Source organism: Ahaetulla prasina, chromosome 1 (genome assembly GCF_028640845.1).
Source record: "Ahaetulla prasina isolate Xishuangbanna chromosome 1, ASM2864084v1, whole genome shotgun sequence".
In the NCBI taxonomy this organism is placed as follows: Eukaryota; Metazoa; Chordata; class Lepidosauria; order Squamata; family Colubridae; genus Ahaetulla; species Ahaetulla prasina.
This window is the reverse complement of record NC_080539.1, coordinates 270,854,607-270,872,437: the sequence shown is the minus strand read 5'-3', so window position 1 is coordinate 270,872,437 and position 17,831 is coordinate 270,854,607. Positions and strand designations below refer to the sequence as shown.

Sequence of the window (17,831 nt, the reverse complement as noted above, 5' to 3'; positions counted from 1 at the left end):
ATTGTTTGCTATCTTGCTTTTACACTGATGGTTTCTATCACATCTTGTCAAATTACACTTCAGCCTGAGTGTGTTTGGCTATAATCTAGATGAAAGGAAGTCAGAACAAGTTTTGCAAAAAAAACCCAACTGATACAGAACTTGTCTTAGCCGCATTGTGAAACGAGGGGCTTATAGTTGATTATCAGGATAAAACTAGATGATGGATAAACCAAGCATCATTGTATGACATTTCTGCATATTTGCAGAGCATTAGTGATATTTTTATATATGGGGATAAACCTTAAGAAAACATTCCAGCATGTTTTTTCTTTGTGTCTCGGTGTACAAATAGAATCAGTTTTCACTGTTCTAATGGCTGCAGTGTAATGTTTTCCCATTTCATGCTTTAAACGATTGACAGGCAAGATTTCACAGATAAATATTTTATATAATTCAGTTGGATTGATCAGCAAAAACTCCAATGAAGGAGGTTGGCATTTGTTAGAATCCTCAATAGAAACAGGAAATGCCAAGATTACAGATGAGACAGTTTTTGTTAGAAAAATAAGTAATTTTAATTTATGTTCTAAAGAACAAAGACAAATAGAAAGTGATGAATATGGCTGTTCTAAAAAAAATACCACCATTCTTTGAAACAAATTCAAGTTTTAATTTTTTCTGCACAGATTTTCTGCATTGACATATACTGTAATCTCTACAACATACACAATGTAAATTATGTGAAAATACCAAATTAGTTATACACATAAATAAATACATTTGCTTCAGAAATACCAAAGTATTCTTTTTAAAAAATCGGCATCATAAAACCACATTTTCTCAGATTTATCTAAAATTCTATAGAGTTTGAATCAAACGAAAAAATGCCTGACTGCTTAAACAGGACAAGACAGTCTTGTGCAAATTGACATAACACATTCTAAGCTTTATGCAAAAATACAACTGTTTAAATATTTGTTCTTACTCCTAATTGTTCTTAGACCCTCCCTCCTTAATTCAAACATCATTTAAAACAACTTGAGACAGGAACGTGGTCAAAATCTATTAGAATGATCATTGGTTTGTTTTAAGAAAGGCACAGTGATGAATTAGAATGTGTTAGCCATGAGAGAAAACATTGCTAGCAAATTTTGTTCACTTGCACTCCAGGTTCTGCTTTGTACAACTGAGAAGCCAGCTGACATTTAAAATATATATATGCACATACATATTTTTGAGGAGACAGTTAAATCTAAATATTCTGCCTTCAATGCTACACATTTGTCTGCAGCCTACTAGCAATATATTTTCTATATTTCATCAACCATTAAAGTTTGTGATGGGATGGACCCTTCAGAGTAACTGAATATCAGACTTTTGGCCTGGCAGCTTTTGCCGCACTTATAATTAGGATTTATAATCTACCTCAGGGCTGTCAAACTCGCGACTGGCGGGCTGGATGCACTGGCCACACCTATGCCTGATTTAGCGAAGGGGAAAACAGTCGTGATATGTCATGTGATGCTGCCGTGATGATGCGAGTTTGACACCCCTGATCTACCTGTTCATTGCTTGCCATTTTTCAAGCCAAAGAACAACAGCTAACCGTAATGGTGCAACTTCTTGAGTGTTGTATAGGTGTGTCCTCTACAGATGGCATCTGATAATGAGGCACCCCAAAAATTTGATGCTCCAAATCTTACTGAATTTTGAAGGGGTGATGTGAGCACTGAGAGAGGAGGAGAGTCGACTCTAGCTATAATTTTTCCTAGGAACCCCAAATTTTTATAATAGTTGAGAAAAATGTGGAAATGCTCTTGCCAGTTTTCTCAAAATGTCTTCTAAGAGAATTGTAGGCCAACAATCTAAAGGGAAGCCTGGAATGAGAAATGAGAAATGAGAAATGCAAGGGCCCAGGCATGTTGGCTGGCCTTGGTTAATATCCCAAATGTCCTTGTTACAGACTCTTTCCTCTAAAAAGGAACAGCCAGTATTTTTAGATGGCTGGTGAACTTGGCAGTGTTTAACCCTGCCATGGGAGATTTGGAAGTTGTAAGATGTTGCTGGAGTATATCACAGATGGGACTTTTATTCATTCTAATACTGGGAGTTACAAACCAGAGCACACAGAAAAGACATCAGATGTGTCAAAGTCTGGTTTAGAGCTTAAATGCCCTGATAATGCTTTTTCAAATCTATAGTCAATCCATGAAAAAGAAATATTTTTAAATTGGTATTTCATTTGTGAAGTCTAAATTTGAAAGATTTTCCATGGCCAACCTTCCAACCAGCCTAAATTATAAAACTAAATGCAACGAGGGCAGGGTTTGGGATGTTTGGAATTAGAGTCAAAGCTACATGCCAGTAAGGCTATAGTGCTAATGAAGGGGACAGCTCGTTCTTCTTGCCCTGTTTTTCTATTCTAAATTCTCCTGAGTTAGGTTTCAGTTAGCCTGGAAAAAAACACAAAACAGAAAAGGCAGCTGGCTTATTCAGTGCTTGTGGCACACTTGTCAATGTTCCAGAATTTGGAGGGTAGGACATGGCTGTTGAATGCCTTGCAAAGCACATCATGCAGTTTAAAAAAATATACACTTATTTCTCTGTCTCACTGATCCAATTGCACGTATTCTACTTCTCAAGCCACAAAACAATCATCATTCTTTAGGTCCAATCAAACAAGACATCCAAATCATGCTTTCTTTGATATGGTCTTCGTTATAGTCTAATGAGGGGTTGAGAAACTTGTACAGCCCAAATCTGGGAATGGGAGACACATTTCAATGGCCCAGAATTAACAACAGAGGAGGAAAAAGAAAAGCACAACAGCTCCATCTAAAAGAAGCAAAGGTATCAGTTTCTCTTGCATGCCTACTCAGAATTGAGTTTTGCTGTATTAAATGTGGCTCATTCTCCCATTATAATACTTAATAAACACTATTAAGATCAGGAATACAAAACTGATAATCGCTAGATGGTAAAAAAGAGAAAACTCTACCTCTTTGTTGCTGACTTGCCATCACCTGAATCATTTTACAGACCAGTCATGGTGGCCCAGGATAAAACTGGGATCTTTGTCCAGAAAATTAAACAAAATATTGCCACATTAACAGAATAGGAATAACTTCTTCTCATCCCTCTTTTTTTCCAGCTAAAAACTATTTAAAGAAGTCTTTGCCTTGTCAGTAGGCTGACTAGATAACTGGTTTTTCTTTTTCTTTTTTGCACAGGGCAATCAAAGTTGTGTCTCTTCTGATGTGAGACCAACAAATTATTCTTTGAAAAGAGAGTAGCAGAATGACAGCCTTCTTAAATTAAGCTCCATAAACAGAGTCAGGCAGCATCTGCTGAATTTGCAATTTTGAAGCACCTTTGGAAAAAGAAAAAAACAACGTACTTCATGTGTTTTTCCTTGGTTTGTAAAACATTAATACAATAGCCCAGGAAAACTACATTTTTAATTTGTTCTTCCTGTTACATGTATCATGTATAAAAAAAAGTTTGGATCTTTCATAAATTTTCCCATACTGTTCTTTGCCAATGTGCAAGACAATGATTTATTCCTTAGAATTCAGGCATCAAGAGAATGGCCAACTTTATATTACAGACAATAGCCACTTGGCCAAAGCTGTTAATTTACCCTGCTTCCCCAATTGCTTTTGCCTTAATTGGTTGCATAACATAATGTTGTGGTTTTACTTTGTTGGGTATCAGTTGGCGAGATATGGATTCAAGACTTTTTCAGGTACTCAGCTACCAGGGACACTTGGGCCAAGAGCTTCCTCTCAACCTCATCCACCTTTCGGGGGTATTGTTATGAGAAAAACTGGAAAAGAAAGCATCACACCCAAAGGAGCTCCTGGAGAAAAGACAGAATGGAAATCTAACACTCTTAAGGGAGTGCAGTTCTTCATTGATAACTAGATATACAAAGAACAAGCACATGGGGATGGAAGGAGGGGGATAGAAACATAAAAACCAATCAGAATTGAGGGAAAACAGGAAGTGCTTCAAAGCAAGTTCATTGATTTCTTCTGCAAATTTTGAGGGCAGAATCTTGGTTCCTAATGGCACTTTGAAAATTCTGTAGGAATTTGTAATAATTTCCAGTTTATGTTATAACTGAAAACCTCCCTCATTAATCTGCTACTATATCTTGATCATTTCACAGATTTATATACCAGGATGGGCAACATTTGATTCTAGTCCTAATTTTAAAATCCCTATACAAATTGGCCATGTAGGTGAGAGATCATGATATTCACGAAGATCGTGATGACTCTGTCCTCTTCTAGCAGCTTTCTAGCAAGAGTAAAAGAAATATATTGGGAGAAGGAGCGATAAGAGATAAAGAATAGCAGAATAAAAGAGTAACTCTGCTTCAACTTACTCTTCACTAGATGCAGCTTTTAACAATTACTGTCAAGGAAATGTTACCAAGTCTATACATCTATGCTACATTTGAAGGTCATGACCTCCCAAAATTTCATACTTAAAAGACAGCAATACCAAATTGCTATCCAATACCTTTTTTTACCTTTAATCAGTTGAAGCCCCCCATACGCTAAGGAATCCACTTAATAAAACAAGCATCTCAAAAACTACGTAACAAGTAGGGCTTGTAAAATAAATCAACGAATGTACAACTATTCCTTCCTCCTCCTATTTTCCTCACAGCACCGTCAGGTGAGCTGGGCTGAGAAAGAGTGACTGGCCTGAAGTCAGCCAGCTGGTTTTTCATGCCTAAGACAAGACTAGAACTCAAGTCTCCAGGTTTCTAGCAGGTACCTTAACCACTTAAATCCAAAATATAGATATTTGAACTATGCAACCAGGGCAAACATGATTTGGTGCATTTGTATCATCTCAACATGTCTTTTCTAGTTTTGTGCACCGGTTATGAGAGACAGTGGCACGAGCCCAGAAAATGATGCAACTGCTTTAAGTGTTCCCATCAGGTGCTATAGTATCTGCAAGCCACTTGTGCACTGAATCCTACTTTGCTCTTCACAATTAAATATATGCAAAGTACCAGGAGATATTTACAATTATAGATAGTTGTTGATGCACTAGTAATGGGTTTCAAAGCAAACAGTGCTTGATTTTTTTCTTTTTCTTTTCTTTTGGCAAATCAATGAAAGTCTAAACAGAAAAGCAGCCACAATGCCAAACAAGGACATTACTAGGAATGTTCAGGTTACTTTTGAAATACACTATAATTCAGGGATAGAATTCTGTGGTCCTCTATGTAATGTTAGATTCCAAACCAAATCAGCCCCACTCAAAATGGCCCGAGATCATGTTATTTTACTTTAACCCATTTTATTCCTAACATGACGTTAACATTGACATATACAAAGTTTTATTTTGGCTCAGTTAAAATTCAGGGATTTATTCAGGAAGATTGAATCTAAGTGAATACTAGAAGGGCAAATATCCCTCCAGTGAAGAACTGCATTAACATAATTAGAAAATGTCATAAGAAGGAAAATGTTGTGTAACTAGGAAAATTGTTCTGGGTGAATTTATAACAGCCAAGATGAACCTCACCCAAATATGTTGAACTGCAATTCTCAAAATGCCTTTAACCCAACTATCTGCGAAATAACAAAGTCTCTATCCCAAAATCTGGAAAGCAGTAGAACAGAGAAAAACCTTGTGTCGGAGATATACACATATAACTTGTGTTGTTAGCTTTATAGGATAACATATGTGTTAAAAATAATAAAGTGGTTGCAATGATTAACCAATAAAAGTAGCTGCAATGGGTTTTTCTCAATTAAAAAATAATTCCGATTAGATAGTATCTATATGTACACCTACACCTAAAATGTCACCTCTCATTTTCTAGAACAGCCAATGCCTTCTCTAATGAGGTGGAAAGTGAAACCCAAGAGAAACTGAAGAAGAGATTAGAATAAGAGAGGGACAGAGAGAAAGAAAAGGAATAAACTTACAGTTCCATGGAACTGCCATAATTTGCCCAAGAGAACAGTTTTTTTCACATTTCCTAACATAAGGAATGCGATCAGTTATCACAATTTTTCTTATTAAGTAAAACAAAACAAGAAGCAAAAAAAAAAAAAAAAGGAAAACAATACATATACATGCATACAGGTATATACTGTATATATACATAAAATAAGCTTTACACTAGAGCCAAGTCTGAAATGAAAATATTAAAAAAGAGACTTTTTAAAAAGTTTTCTTTTAAAAGAAAAAGCAAACAAAATTATATAAAGAGAGATGTTATAAGAAAAAAAAAATGGATGGGCATCAGATATCTTTAGCTTCCAAATGTGCCTGCTTTGAGCAAGAGTATCGATTCAGCTTACATTTTTTATTATTATTTAAATTTTTATACCGCCCTTCTCCCGAAGGACTCAGGGCGGTTTACAGCCAGATAAAATAAACATCAGGGGTGTGTTAGTTGATTGGCATCTTCCCCTGGCATGCCAGGTCCTGCAGCACCAGAGTCAATTAATAGCATTAAAACTTGTTCACTGTGTGTTCTAAGTGATGTTTAAACCAAATCTCTGGCTTCTGTTGAGGTCTAAACCAAGTTGCATTAGAGAGGCTTACCTCTTAAAAAACAAGCAGAGAAGTGTTTGGGGACTTACTTCTTTTGGTAAGTACCAATCTGAATTTTGCCTTTTTTTCTTTGGAAACAGTATCTGGAACAAGACATGCTATCTTGTTCTCTGGGCCAAATCTACCTGATAAAGCAGAACTAGAGTATCAATGCAGTTGTATGAATAGTTTCTCAAAACTAAGAGAATACTAAGAGTATTCTTTAGGTTTTTCTCTGTGGTTAGAACACCAGTCTCAGAGTTCAAGAAAAAGGTATCAACACGTTGCAGCATAAACTTTATTAAACAATAATTCGTAGAATGCTATAAGAAAGGGGAAATGAAATATAATTTCTCATGTGTTTTACAAGCTGGTTTTAATTTATTTGCTTTTCATTTTCATTCTGATGGTGCCACAGCGCTACGCTTTCTTAATCTTTCATATCCTGACATTTACACAAACACCTTGGTATTTCTGCAGCTGGAATATTACATGTCTACGAAGAGAGCTAAGCAAAGATAACAAATTATCCTGACTCAAAAAAGTATAATGCATTTCTGGCTAACCTTCTTGATGTGCTTTATTCCAGTTCTACATAATATATGGAACTTTGGGAGAGTTTGAACAGTGTGGAGAAGAGGTGAAATTACATTGTAGGCTTTATTCACTGCACTCTGCTTTTTGCCATGACTAAACATAATTCCTTAACAAAAGTGCTTCTAACATTGTGGAGCAAACGTCCAGTTCATTTCCCATTTTTCGGTAATAAATAGGCAAAAACTGAAACACTACAGCAACTTCTTGAATTCCTAAAATTAGTGTCAAGGAAGATAAAATTACAAAACTACATAGAAATATTTACACACCCATGTAGGTAAATTCTGAGCATCCAAAAATATTTGTGACTTCTTGCTTAACTCTTTCAAAGTTCTTTTCCCTGTTCACATTAAAGAAGTTTTTCAACCTATTACTGATGTCCTACACTATTATTCACTAGACTTCCAAATGCTCAGGTCAAATTGGGTGAGTGTTACAATTTGGTTGCTGATCTTGACTTGGGAGTTTTTCAGAGACTTTTGATGAGGATGAAAATGTAGCTTTTTCATAAAGTGAACCAAAATATTGGGAAAGGAATCAACATTATTTGCTACCTAAGAAGATACTACACTTCAACTAGAAACCATTATTTTGATTGCTGAATACAATATGGACATTATTGTATTACGACTAGTTAGGCGTTTTTATTTCAGAACTTTTATAAAAAGTATACATAGATATTTTTAGACATGACAACTTCTAGTACATTGTAGCAGATGGAACCACCTTAATTGTGATGGAATCTGGCACTGAGTTACAACAGGGAGAAGTAAAGAGAAGTATCTTTGCTAGGCAGAAATTACACAGGAGGGATCCTCCCCAATTTCTTCTCAGCATTTATCAGATAGTTATGCAGAGTCTGCTTCGGTCCAACAGGATTTTGTCTATGGGAGAACATTAGGGTGGATTTGATTTAAACCAAGCTGATCATGATTTAAATCACTAGTAAAAAGGCTTGATTTAAATCAACTCGATTTAAATCATACTTTTTAAAGAGCAACTGTCATCTGTCCCACAGCAGCTCCTCCTCTGCCCAGCTGTTGACTCACCTACAGTCCCATTCACTTTAATGGGATGGCTGGTGGTGCGGCAGTGAGAAAAACAAGGTGAGATCAGATCCATCATGGCAGACAGCAGATGAGTGGATGCCCGCTAACAGGTGCTGCCATGATGGATCTGAAATGACAGGTGCTCTTTAATATTATATTTATAAGCTGCTTAGAAGGTTTCACTTTCATTTTTACTGCTTGCCCTTCCTCCTCACACTTGGAGCCTAGTGGTACAGATCCATTTCTCTTCAAACAATCATACAGTTTTTAGTGTGCATAGATTTGCAAAACAATGAAATAAAGGCATATTCCTGAACTTTGTTTTATCATTTTTCTCATGGTTACTGTGAAATTGTGTGATTGCATCAATGCAGTGCATGTTATCTCAGCTTGCAAAGCTTGGATTCACTGAATTAGTTTACCAAAAATGTAAATATTGCAGAATATACAACCTCATGCTACAACCTGATTTAAATTTTTAAAAAATCCATTTTATTTTTTTTAAAAAATCATCCATCCTGAGAACATGCAATAAAGAAACTACTTTGAATTTTTATGTTATGCCCATGTTGTTCTTAGTTTCCAAACCCTTATGGAAAGCCTCACCAATAGGAGGAGGGCACATCAATAGGGCTCATGGGTGGGACAATCAGAATCCATATACGCATAAAGCCCATAAGGCTTTATTAATGGGAGGCTTTTCATAATAGAGAATGATTTCCAGAAATGCCTATCTAGTCATTCTCTTGAGTATATAGCCATCAAAATTATCTAGCCTAGTTGTCTTGGTCTTGTAAGGAGTGGTCATCCAGCTAATGCACGTCAAGATAAAAAAAAAGAATCTGCTGCGAAAGCTCTAGAAATGTTTTTAAAAGAACATAAGTAAGCTTGGTTGGCTCAGATTCATGGTCCTTCTAATCCAATATCTCACTTTGCAAAATGACTAAGATTCAATAAAGGAGATTATTCAATATTAAATATATTAAATATTCTCCTTTATTGATTAAAAAGAATACTAAGATCTAGTTTCAAAGTTCACAAGTGGGTCACAGATGGATATTTTACCAAGCCATTAGATGAATTGCATGCCATTAACATTTAGTCAATGTTCTGCACTACAATCTATGAGGGTAAAATAAAATTTGTTACATAGAAGTCCATATGTTGCTTCAAGAAATATTTGCTGTGCTGAATTAAGACCAATCAATGAAGTGGCCTGACCTTAACTGCCAGGAGGTAGTGAGGTGGGTGGTAGGGACATTCCATTCCATCCACTTTTTATACCATGCATGCTTTTTATTTCTAGTTGCCTTAAATAGGTGGCTCATGGAATTTGAATGTTTCATCAGAACGAACAAACAACTTTCACAAAGTCACAACTCAAGCTCCATCCATTCCATACCTGCATATACAAAACATAAAAAAAATGGCAATTTGTATTCTTAATTAAGATGCTCATTTCATCCTTTGCCTTGTCTCCCTTTAGATCCCTATGGTACTATGCCCCCTTGCTTGTTTTGCCTCCCCAAACATCATCATCAGCATTGCTTTAAGATTGTCTAATGACTGATGGAGTACATAGCGAGCCTGAAAAGTACAGAAGAGAGTTTTCCATTCTCAATGTGAGTTTTCTTTTCATTTGGGAAGGAAATGCATTTCTTTAAGATTAATCCAAATTGTTTCAAGGTACAAATCAGAAAGTAAAGATTGCTGAGCTTGCTTCTGACATTTTTTAGCCAAAGCAGTAACAACAGTAAGTAGGCTGCTCTACACACATATGTATCTGTATCTGTGTACTAATGAGAAAATTTTTCTACTATTGTTTAACTCACCTCTATGACCATACCTTGAAATAAAAACCCACAAAACAAAGGACAACAAAATATGGTAAACTTTCCTACCCTGCCCCAAAATAACATTCAAACTCTCTGAAAACCATCCAACCTGCTCCCCAAATGATGTCACCATTACAATGCTTCTTCAGGGTTAGAAAAATTGAAAACAAAATAGGTAGTTCACAATCACAAGATTGCAGCTCCCCCCCCCCCAAATCTAGATCACTGCAGATAGACTGGTTCAAGGAAAAGTGTACCCATTACCAATAATGGGTAGGTAGGATCATTGAGGCTATCTTCTTTCCAAATGTGTCCAATCAAAGCAAAAGAGAAAAAAAGCAGCAATACTTTGAAATCTTATCCACTAAAAGTTCCTTATCTCAATTTGCAAGGATTCACCAAGAGAAAAATATAACAGCATAAAATTAAAACAGTCCAGATAAGAGAGGAGCATTCCTCCTTGTGAACCCTTTTCAACCTTGGACGAATGTAAGCCAAACAACTAAATTTCATATCATACAACAAATTAGATCTAGGCTTCATCAGGTTTAAAATTGACCCATTAAGATAAATATGACTGAATCTTAGGTAAAGGAAGTCTGTTTGATTTCAAGGAGTTTAAATGTGACATAGGCCAAATATTTGCTAATATACTCATAATGACAAGACTATTTTTTATGACCAAGTCAAAAAATTTGAGGCCACAGCTTTAAATATACTTCCTAAGGGGCAATTCTAACATAGTACTCAGAGCAAGTGATATTAATTGTCAGGGGGCTTACCCTCAAATAAGTTGTCCAAATGGCAGCCTTAGTTTAAATAAATCTAATTTTGGGAAGATTTATTAATATACCTAAGGAAAAGATTGCTGCAAAATCTGGGAATGGATCTTCATGTACTCCATATTCTGTAACTACTCAACTCTCTGACTTACATGTCTTTTCATCACAGAGTGTGTTATTATACAAAAAGTGCTGCTAGATGAATTAGCTTTCTTTTAGTTTTTCTCCAACTGACAGAGTGATCACTTCATCTTTTGTCATCAGTTTTCTTTGACTTGGGAGAATGGCAATTTCAAAGCGTACCAAACAGATTGCGTTTTTGCATAGAAGTGTTCACATACTATAAGAGGACTGTTAATTATCTGAAACAAAAGGAGATTCCCAGACCAACCACCTGCATTTCTATGCTGCACCGGCACATTGTCATTAGTAAGTCACAGAAAGGCAAACCTGCTACAATTAACCCAACAGCCCTTGTAGAATCCAGTGAAAATATAGCCAAAAATCTACGTTTCCCTCAAATCTGGTACTGCTGAGTCTTGGCATATATTCTATGTATACCAGCCACATTCAATATCATATTGTGGGAAACAACTACGAAACTAATGCTAAATGTTCAGATCCCCTTCAAAGCTGATTATGATTTCAAATTTTTAGTACGCTTAACGTTTGGAAAAAAAAAACCACAAGAAAATGAGATCAAGCCTGAGCTTGTGTTCTGAAATATAATGATTTGTTAGTAAAAAGGCACAAACATGCATAAATAGTTATATCCAGAAAAAATCATCTACAGATAGAAGCATCTCCCTCTATTAGTAGGAATAGTTTGATCCAGCAGAGATTTTCTTCTGGCTGAAGAGATGAAGAGACGAGCTCATCTTTAGTGATTCTATCTCTCCATTAGGCCCTCCATTAGGCCCTCCATATCTGCTCCAAAATTTAATGGAGCCTCTGCAGTAGTCAAGACTATAATTGGGGACTGTAGAAATTGCTATTGATGTAATATTCTCTTTTGCTGCCAATGTTATTTCGAATAGGGGTACCCTCGTAGATTGTCCCTTTGTTTTTGGACAAGGCACCAATAAAATAAAAGCTCCGATTCAACCCATCTGTTTAAAATCAAGAAGGCTTTGCAATTAATTTCTGTTTTTGGAAGCTTTCTCTGCATATAACTTTCAGTATGGGTGGTCCTCGATTTACAACCATAATTGGGATCAGAATTTCCATTGCTAAGTAAGCTGGTGTACAATTTTATGGTCTTTCTTGCTGTTGTTGTTAAGCAAATCACCACAATTGTTCAGTGAATCATGCAGTTGTTAAGCAAATCCAGCTTCCCCCATTGATTTTGCTTGTCAGAAGTCAACTGGGAAGGTTGAAAATGGCCATCACATGACTCTGGGATGACGCAACTGTCATAAATACAGTTGCCAAGCAGCCAAATTTTTATCACGTGACTGGGGGGATGCTGCAATGTCGTAAGTGCAAGGACTGGTCGTAAGTCTTCATATCTTCGAACAGTCACTAAATGAATGGCTGTAAGTCAAGGACTACCTCTATTGGGGCAGAAAAAGAGCAAATGCCATTCACTATTCATTCCAGTTATCTTCTAAACAATTTCTTAAAAGAGGCAGCTCTATCAAGACAGGCCTATTCAAAGAATTAGATGTCATTCAATTAATTTACAGCAGATGCATACACTTTGTTCAGTATCAGCCCTTCAACTTTTAAGTCCAATCATGTCTACCCAAAGGACAGCAGCTCTGCATGGTAAAAGACAGAAAACTTTTTTGGACAGAACATGCCACACGTGGGACCTGAGACATCATACATGTTGAAGCACATTTTTTTTTCTTTTAGAATATTCCCCAATTTTTAGTTAGTATAATGATTCAGCATCATTTCTCCCATCCATTTGGTAACTTCTCATAATCAAACTTCCCTTCTTAAAAACAAGAGTGAACTGACATCAGAAAGTGAGACTTAAAACACAATCTATAAAATAACACCTTGGAGTACAAGTGAGTTGTGCAATATTAACTTGTGCTTCCGATTCCCACTCCCACCCACCCATTCCATTCCCCATCAGGATTAAAAATTTGTCATTCCTTCCCACATAAAGCAGCATCACAAATCAATTTCAGTCTTGGCTTTGAGAGTAAACGCTACCTTGTTTCTTTCTTGTAAAAAGTTTGCATCTTTCTCACGGTCTTATGTTTGAGATGGGTGACACAAAATCCTCAAAAGTGTGAATGAAATCTTGAGGTATGCTGACAGCCTCCGAATATGTCTTAAATCCAAAACTAGATCTGTATCGTGATAGCTTTTATAGGTTTAAAAAAAAAGATATCATTGATTCCAATGGTATTTTCACTTAAGCCACAATTATGTGCATCTTTATAACAGAACTGAGGACATTAAGATAAGACTTCTATTTATAGAGCTCTGATGCCACTTCCAGAAAAATAGAGAATAAGCGGGGAAAACATTCCTGAAAGTCTTGAATTTTTAAAATATTTTCTCTTCATCAAAAAAGGTTGGTCCTTCAGAAAACAAATTTTACCTGCCTCATAAGAATATGTGACCACTGATGACACCAGAGAAAATGTGGAATGTATGTTTTCTTCTTCCAGTGGCACATGGTTTTGGCTGCAGTGAAGTTTAGGCATAACTTGTTCACTCACAAGCTAGCTTGCTGTCAAAACTGGACAGGGCAATAGCAAAGGCTTGTACTGCACACATAGGATAATTATAATCCATTGTAAAAATATCTTCCGCCACACGGCCAAACTGCATCACTATGTAGTCGGCTGAAAGAATAAAGAAACATAAAGATATATCAATTTTGCTTTTAACACGTTTTAGATTATGAGGACAGTACTATTAGAAAAAAAATCTAATCTCTCTTTAGATTAGCTGAAATCTGAACCAGGACACAGTGTTCTTCAGAAAGCACTTAAATACTGAGCAGATGGGGAATATGAAGCCACAGCAAAATTAAAAGTGTACATTCAGAATTGAAGTTTGACTAAAATTAAGCAAGAAGGGTTTGCCTATATATTACAAATCACACAATTAGGCCAACTCAGATACTTAGACTATGTTTAAGGGGGAAATCTTTGATGTAAAGATAATAAACAGAAGCTATTTTAATGTTTATATTTTAATCACCAGGTACAATAATAGGGAATTTAGGATTAATATTGCTTTTCCTCATTTTTAAAAAAAAATATTTTATGTTCACAAGATCAAGTGCATCTATTTTAGGAATAAATAGTAGCGACTTCTTTATAAATCTAAATTTTAGTAGTGATCGTCAAGTATTTCTTAAGATATTATCAGTCTACTTTAAATTAATAAATAAAATAATGAATTGTTTCATCAATAAAATGTTGAATTTTAAATATTATGACAATTTGTAAAGTCTGCATATATACTATTTTTTATTTTGTAGCTTTGTAGTTCATTTATTTTGTTCCTCGATGTTTTAAAATAGATTTTAAAAATGTTCTGGTAAAAAAAAAAAAAAGAAAAGAAACGTTGCCCAGCTGTGTGGTATCCTCCACTTCCGCACATGGCACGGATGTCCTTATAAATGACATCCTTTATAAGTCAGGAAACAGAAAAGGATCCAAAAACGCTGGTGGGATGAATAGAACAAAATCAGAAGACAGCTGCAGTGACTGGAAAAGACTCAGCAAGCTACCCTTTTTCCTCCCACTTCAGCGTCCATATTGTTAAGCCGGCAGATCTCCCAAATAGCTGCCTCCCAACATGCTTTGCGAACCCACTGCTGAAAGGACAAAATTGAAGCCTGCCAGCAAGCGCTCAGAGCAAAGTTAGGATGTGGTGAATGAACCAGTGATGAAGAGAAGAACTACTTCCTAAACAGGCATTTCTGGGGGGGCTTTCATCAGATTGATGATGTTTCTCCTGGCACAAGTTAAAATGGTGAAGGCACACCATCTGTCCCCCTCCCCCATCACCATTAAATGATGAAGTCAAAACTACGTCTGATAACCGTGGGCATTAGGATATCTTTATAGACTGAATTAAGGAGGGCAATTTTTTTTTAAAAAATGCATTCCACCAGAATCTATGCCTCCATTATAAATATTTCACCTCTCTCCAAAATAATTATTATATTATGGTTTGTCGCACAATCAGCCAGATGTTCAGACTGGATCTGGCATTTTTATCCCCCTATCAAGTCCTTCCCAATGATCTGGGATAGACAGATGTGGATGTTAGATGGTCTTAAAGGTATTGTTGCAGGATGTAAGCTGTTTTGAGTAAAGCTGCCTTTTGCAATTAACTGACAGTGGTTTTGTCACTGCTGATAGTGTTCAAGTGATGCTCCAACCCAAGGTGCCTATTACTATTGATGCTACCTTTGCTTTCTTTTGTCACAGTCATTCTATTTCTATCTGCAGGACTTCATATTTTGTTATCTTCTCCAATTCTTCCCCTTCTATTTTGCTATCTCCAGGAGATTAAATTGTATACCACCCAGAGCCTCTCTGTGAGGATGATGAGCTGTTAAAAAGTTTGATACATAAATAAATACTGCCATGTCCACTATCTCGACTTTTTTGTCTTTCTTCTTGACAAGTTATTAAGTCTGGGGTGTTATGTGGCAGGTTTTATGCAATAGGGTGGCACCCTTCAGCTAAATTAGAAGGTGTTTATGTGCTACTCTGAGAACTAGCTATCGGTGCCTTAGCTATTCATATTTTATTTCATTTTACTCTTTGCCTCTGCTAGCTCAACCCAAGGTTCTTGAGGATACAGTAGAGGGACTATTTTCAAGAACACAGATGAGTGTTTTAAGCTGAAAATAGTTGGAACTCTTTATTAGAAAAGATTGCCCTAGATTTCACGCTTGCCAAAAACTTCATCAAAATATCTAAATGAATGAATGACAACCATCCAAATTGCCCTATTCATAGGTATGCTATCAACATCTGAGAACAGGAAACTGCAGTAAGAGAAATACAACATGAATTTTGATTTGAGGAAACCTAACATATCTTTAGTATCATTGTACAGAGGATCTCATTGGATTTCAGAAAAGCAATCTGTGTTCCAACAAGTTTAATGAGAGAAGTAATACTTACGATCATTGTCGTGAATAATTTGGAAGTTTTTCACTGAGGCCTGTGTTACACGACCATGGAAATTTAAAACATAAGACTGAGTGTCATCATTCCAGACTGGAGTTTTGTTGTGCAGCTCAATGACACTCTCTGTGTTTTTGTTTTGCCATCTTGAGAGGAGTGTTTCATGTTCCTATCAGAACCATGGATATAAGTTTTGAGTTTAGTCAAAAGCTATCTTCCGCTCTTAGTATATATACCAATTCCCCATTCCAGTGTTCAAAACTTTCCTAAAATAAAATCCCTGGCCCTCCCAAATCAACTACTTAGATTGTCAGAACCTACATGCTATTCTAACTCCATTGGGGAGCATACTGAGATCAACTAACAAACACAAACACTAAATCTGTTACATTCTAGGCTTATATAAGTGGTATAAGCTAGTTTTGAATAAATTTGGAAATCACAGGCATGCCAAAATACTTCCAAAATCCTGTTGCAGTTCATATTTCTAGAGGGGCAAGGTTTGGGTTGCATTTGGGACCTTCTATATGGCATTGCAAATGGATATAGCAGACTTGCAGGTGACCTAGTATTAAATCATCTCACATAGATATACTCTAAGCATTTCTATTGGTTTTAAAGGGAGGCAGTGACACCTATTATCTTTCCAATGTTGAGGAAGAATAAGAATTTAATTACTGTATTTTTCGGACTATAAAATGCACCTAAATTTAGATGAAATCAACAACAAAAAAAGTTTTTTGCTTCCGCGGGCCCCATTTTCAGGCCTTTTTCAGCCTTTTTCGGCCCATTGTCAAGGCTTTTTTTTGCCCGTTTTCTAGGCTTTTTTCTGCCCATTTTCTAAACTTTTTTCTGCCCGTTTTCTAGGCTTTTTTCTGCCCATTTTCTAAACTTTTTTCTGCCCGTTTTCTAGACTTTTTTTCCTCAGTCTATTTTTGAGGCTTTTTTCAGCCTGTTTTTGAGGCTTTTTTCAGCCCATTTTTGAGGCTTTTCCCAGCCCGTTTCTTCCCAAGAAACTGGCCAAAAAAAGTCTCGAAAATGGGTTGAAAAAAAGCCTCAAAAATGGGCTGAAAAAAGCCTAAAAATGGGCTGAAAAAAGGCCTGAAAAAGGCCGGAAAATGGGGTGTGCATAGGCAAAGAAAACGGGTGGCGGGTGGGCAGGGCTTTGGCAATATTCGGTCTATAAGACGCACAGACCTTTCCCCCCCCTTTGGGAGACAAAAAGTGTGTCTTATAGTCCGAAAAATACGATATATATAACAGGCTGAGGCAAAAATATAGAATTGAAAGAATGCAAATGATTTCAATGACACAATCCCCAGTAAAGATACTAATATGTCAATATATTTTTCCATATTTGCCAAGAAAGTCTCTGCTTTACTCCAGTAACTTTTTTTTAATTTGTCACAATATAAGCATAAGCAAGAAAGTAACTATATAATATATAAGCATATATATGAGCATAAGTATGTGATAACTATATTAATTGGATACAATCAAAGGGAACATTAGGACAGGAACGGTAGGCACGTCTGTGCTCTTATGCACGTCCCTTATAGACTTCTTAGGAATGGGGTGAGTCAATCGTAGAGAGTTTTTGGTTAAAGCTTTGGGGATTTTGAGAAGAGACCAACAAGAAAAACGCAGACTTCAGAGGATAATTAGAACTGCAGAAAAAATAATTGCTACCAACCTGCCTTCCATTGAGGACCTGTATACTGCACGAATCAAGAAGAGGGCCGTGAAAATATTTGCAGATCCCTCGCATCCTGGACATAAACTGTTTCAACTCCTACCCTCAAAACGACGCTATAGAGCACCGCACACCAGAACAACTAGACACAAGAACAGTTTTTTCCCGAAGGCCATCACTCTGCTAAACAAATAATTCCCTCAACA

General features: G+C 36.3%; 1 protein-coding gene across 2 annotated transcripts in view; it reads right to left on the bottom strand.

Annotated features, from left to right (window-relative positions):
- Positions 1 to 546: 546 nt before the first annotated feature.
- The window catches only part of TUB (TUB bipartite transcription factor), an 81,765-nt gene continuing 64,480 nt past the window's right edge, over positions 547 to 17,831 (bottom strand). The window contains exons 11-12 of one of the 2 annotated variants that reach the window (XM_058159272.1): positions 15,930 to 16,101; positions 547 to 13,622 (exon numbers count right to left, since the gene is read on the bottom strand). In XM_058159272.1, coding sequence (XP_058015255.1) covers positions 13,489 to 13,622; positions 15,930 to 16,101 — 306 coding nt within the window. In that variant the 3' untranslated portion in view covers positions 547 to 13,488. The remainder of the gene's footprint in view (positions 13,623 to 15,929; positions 16,102 to 17,831) is intronic. The other variant, XM_058159263.1, reaches the window with a different exon arrangement.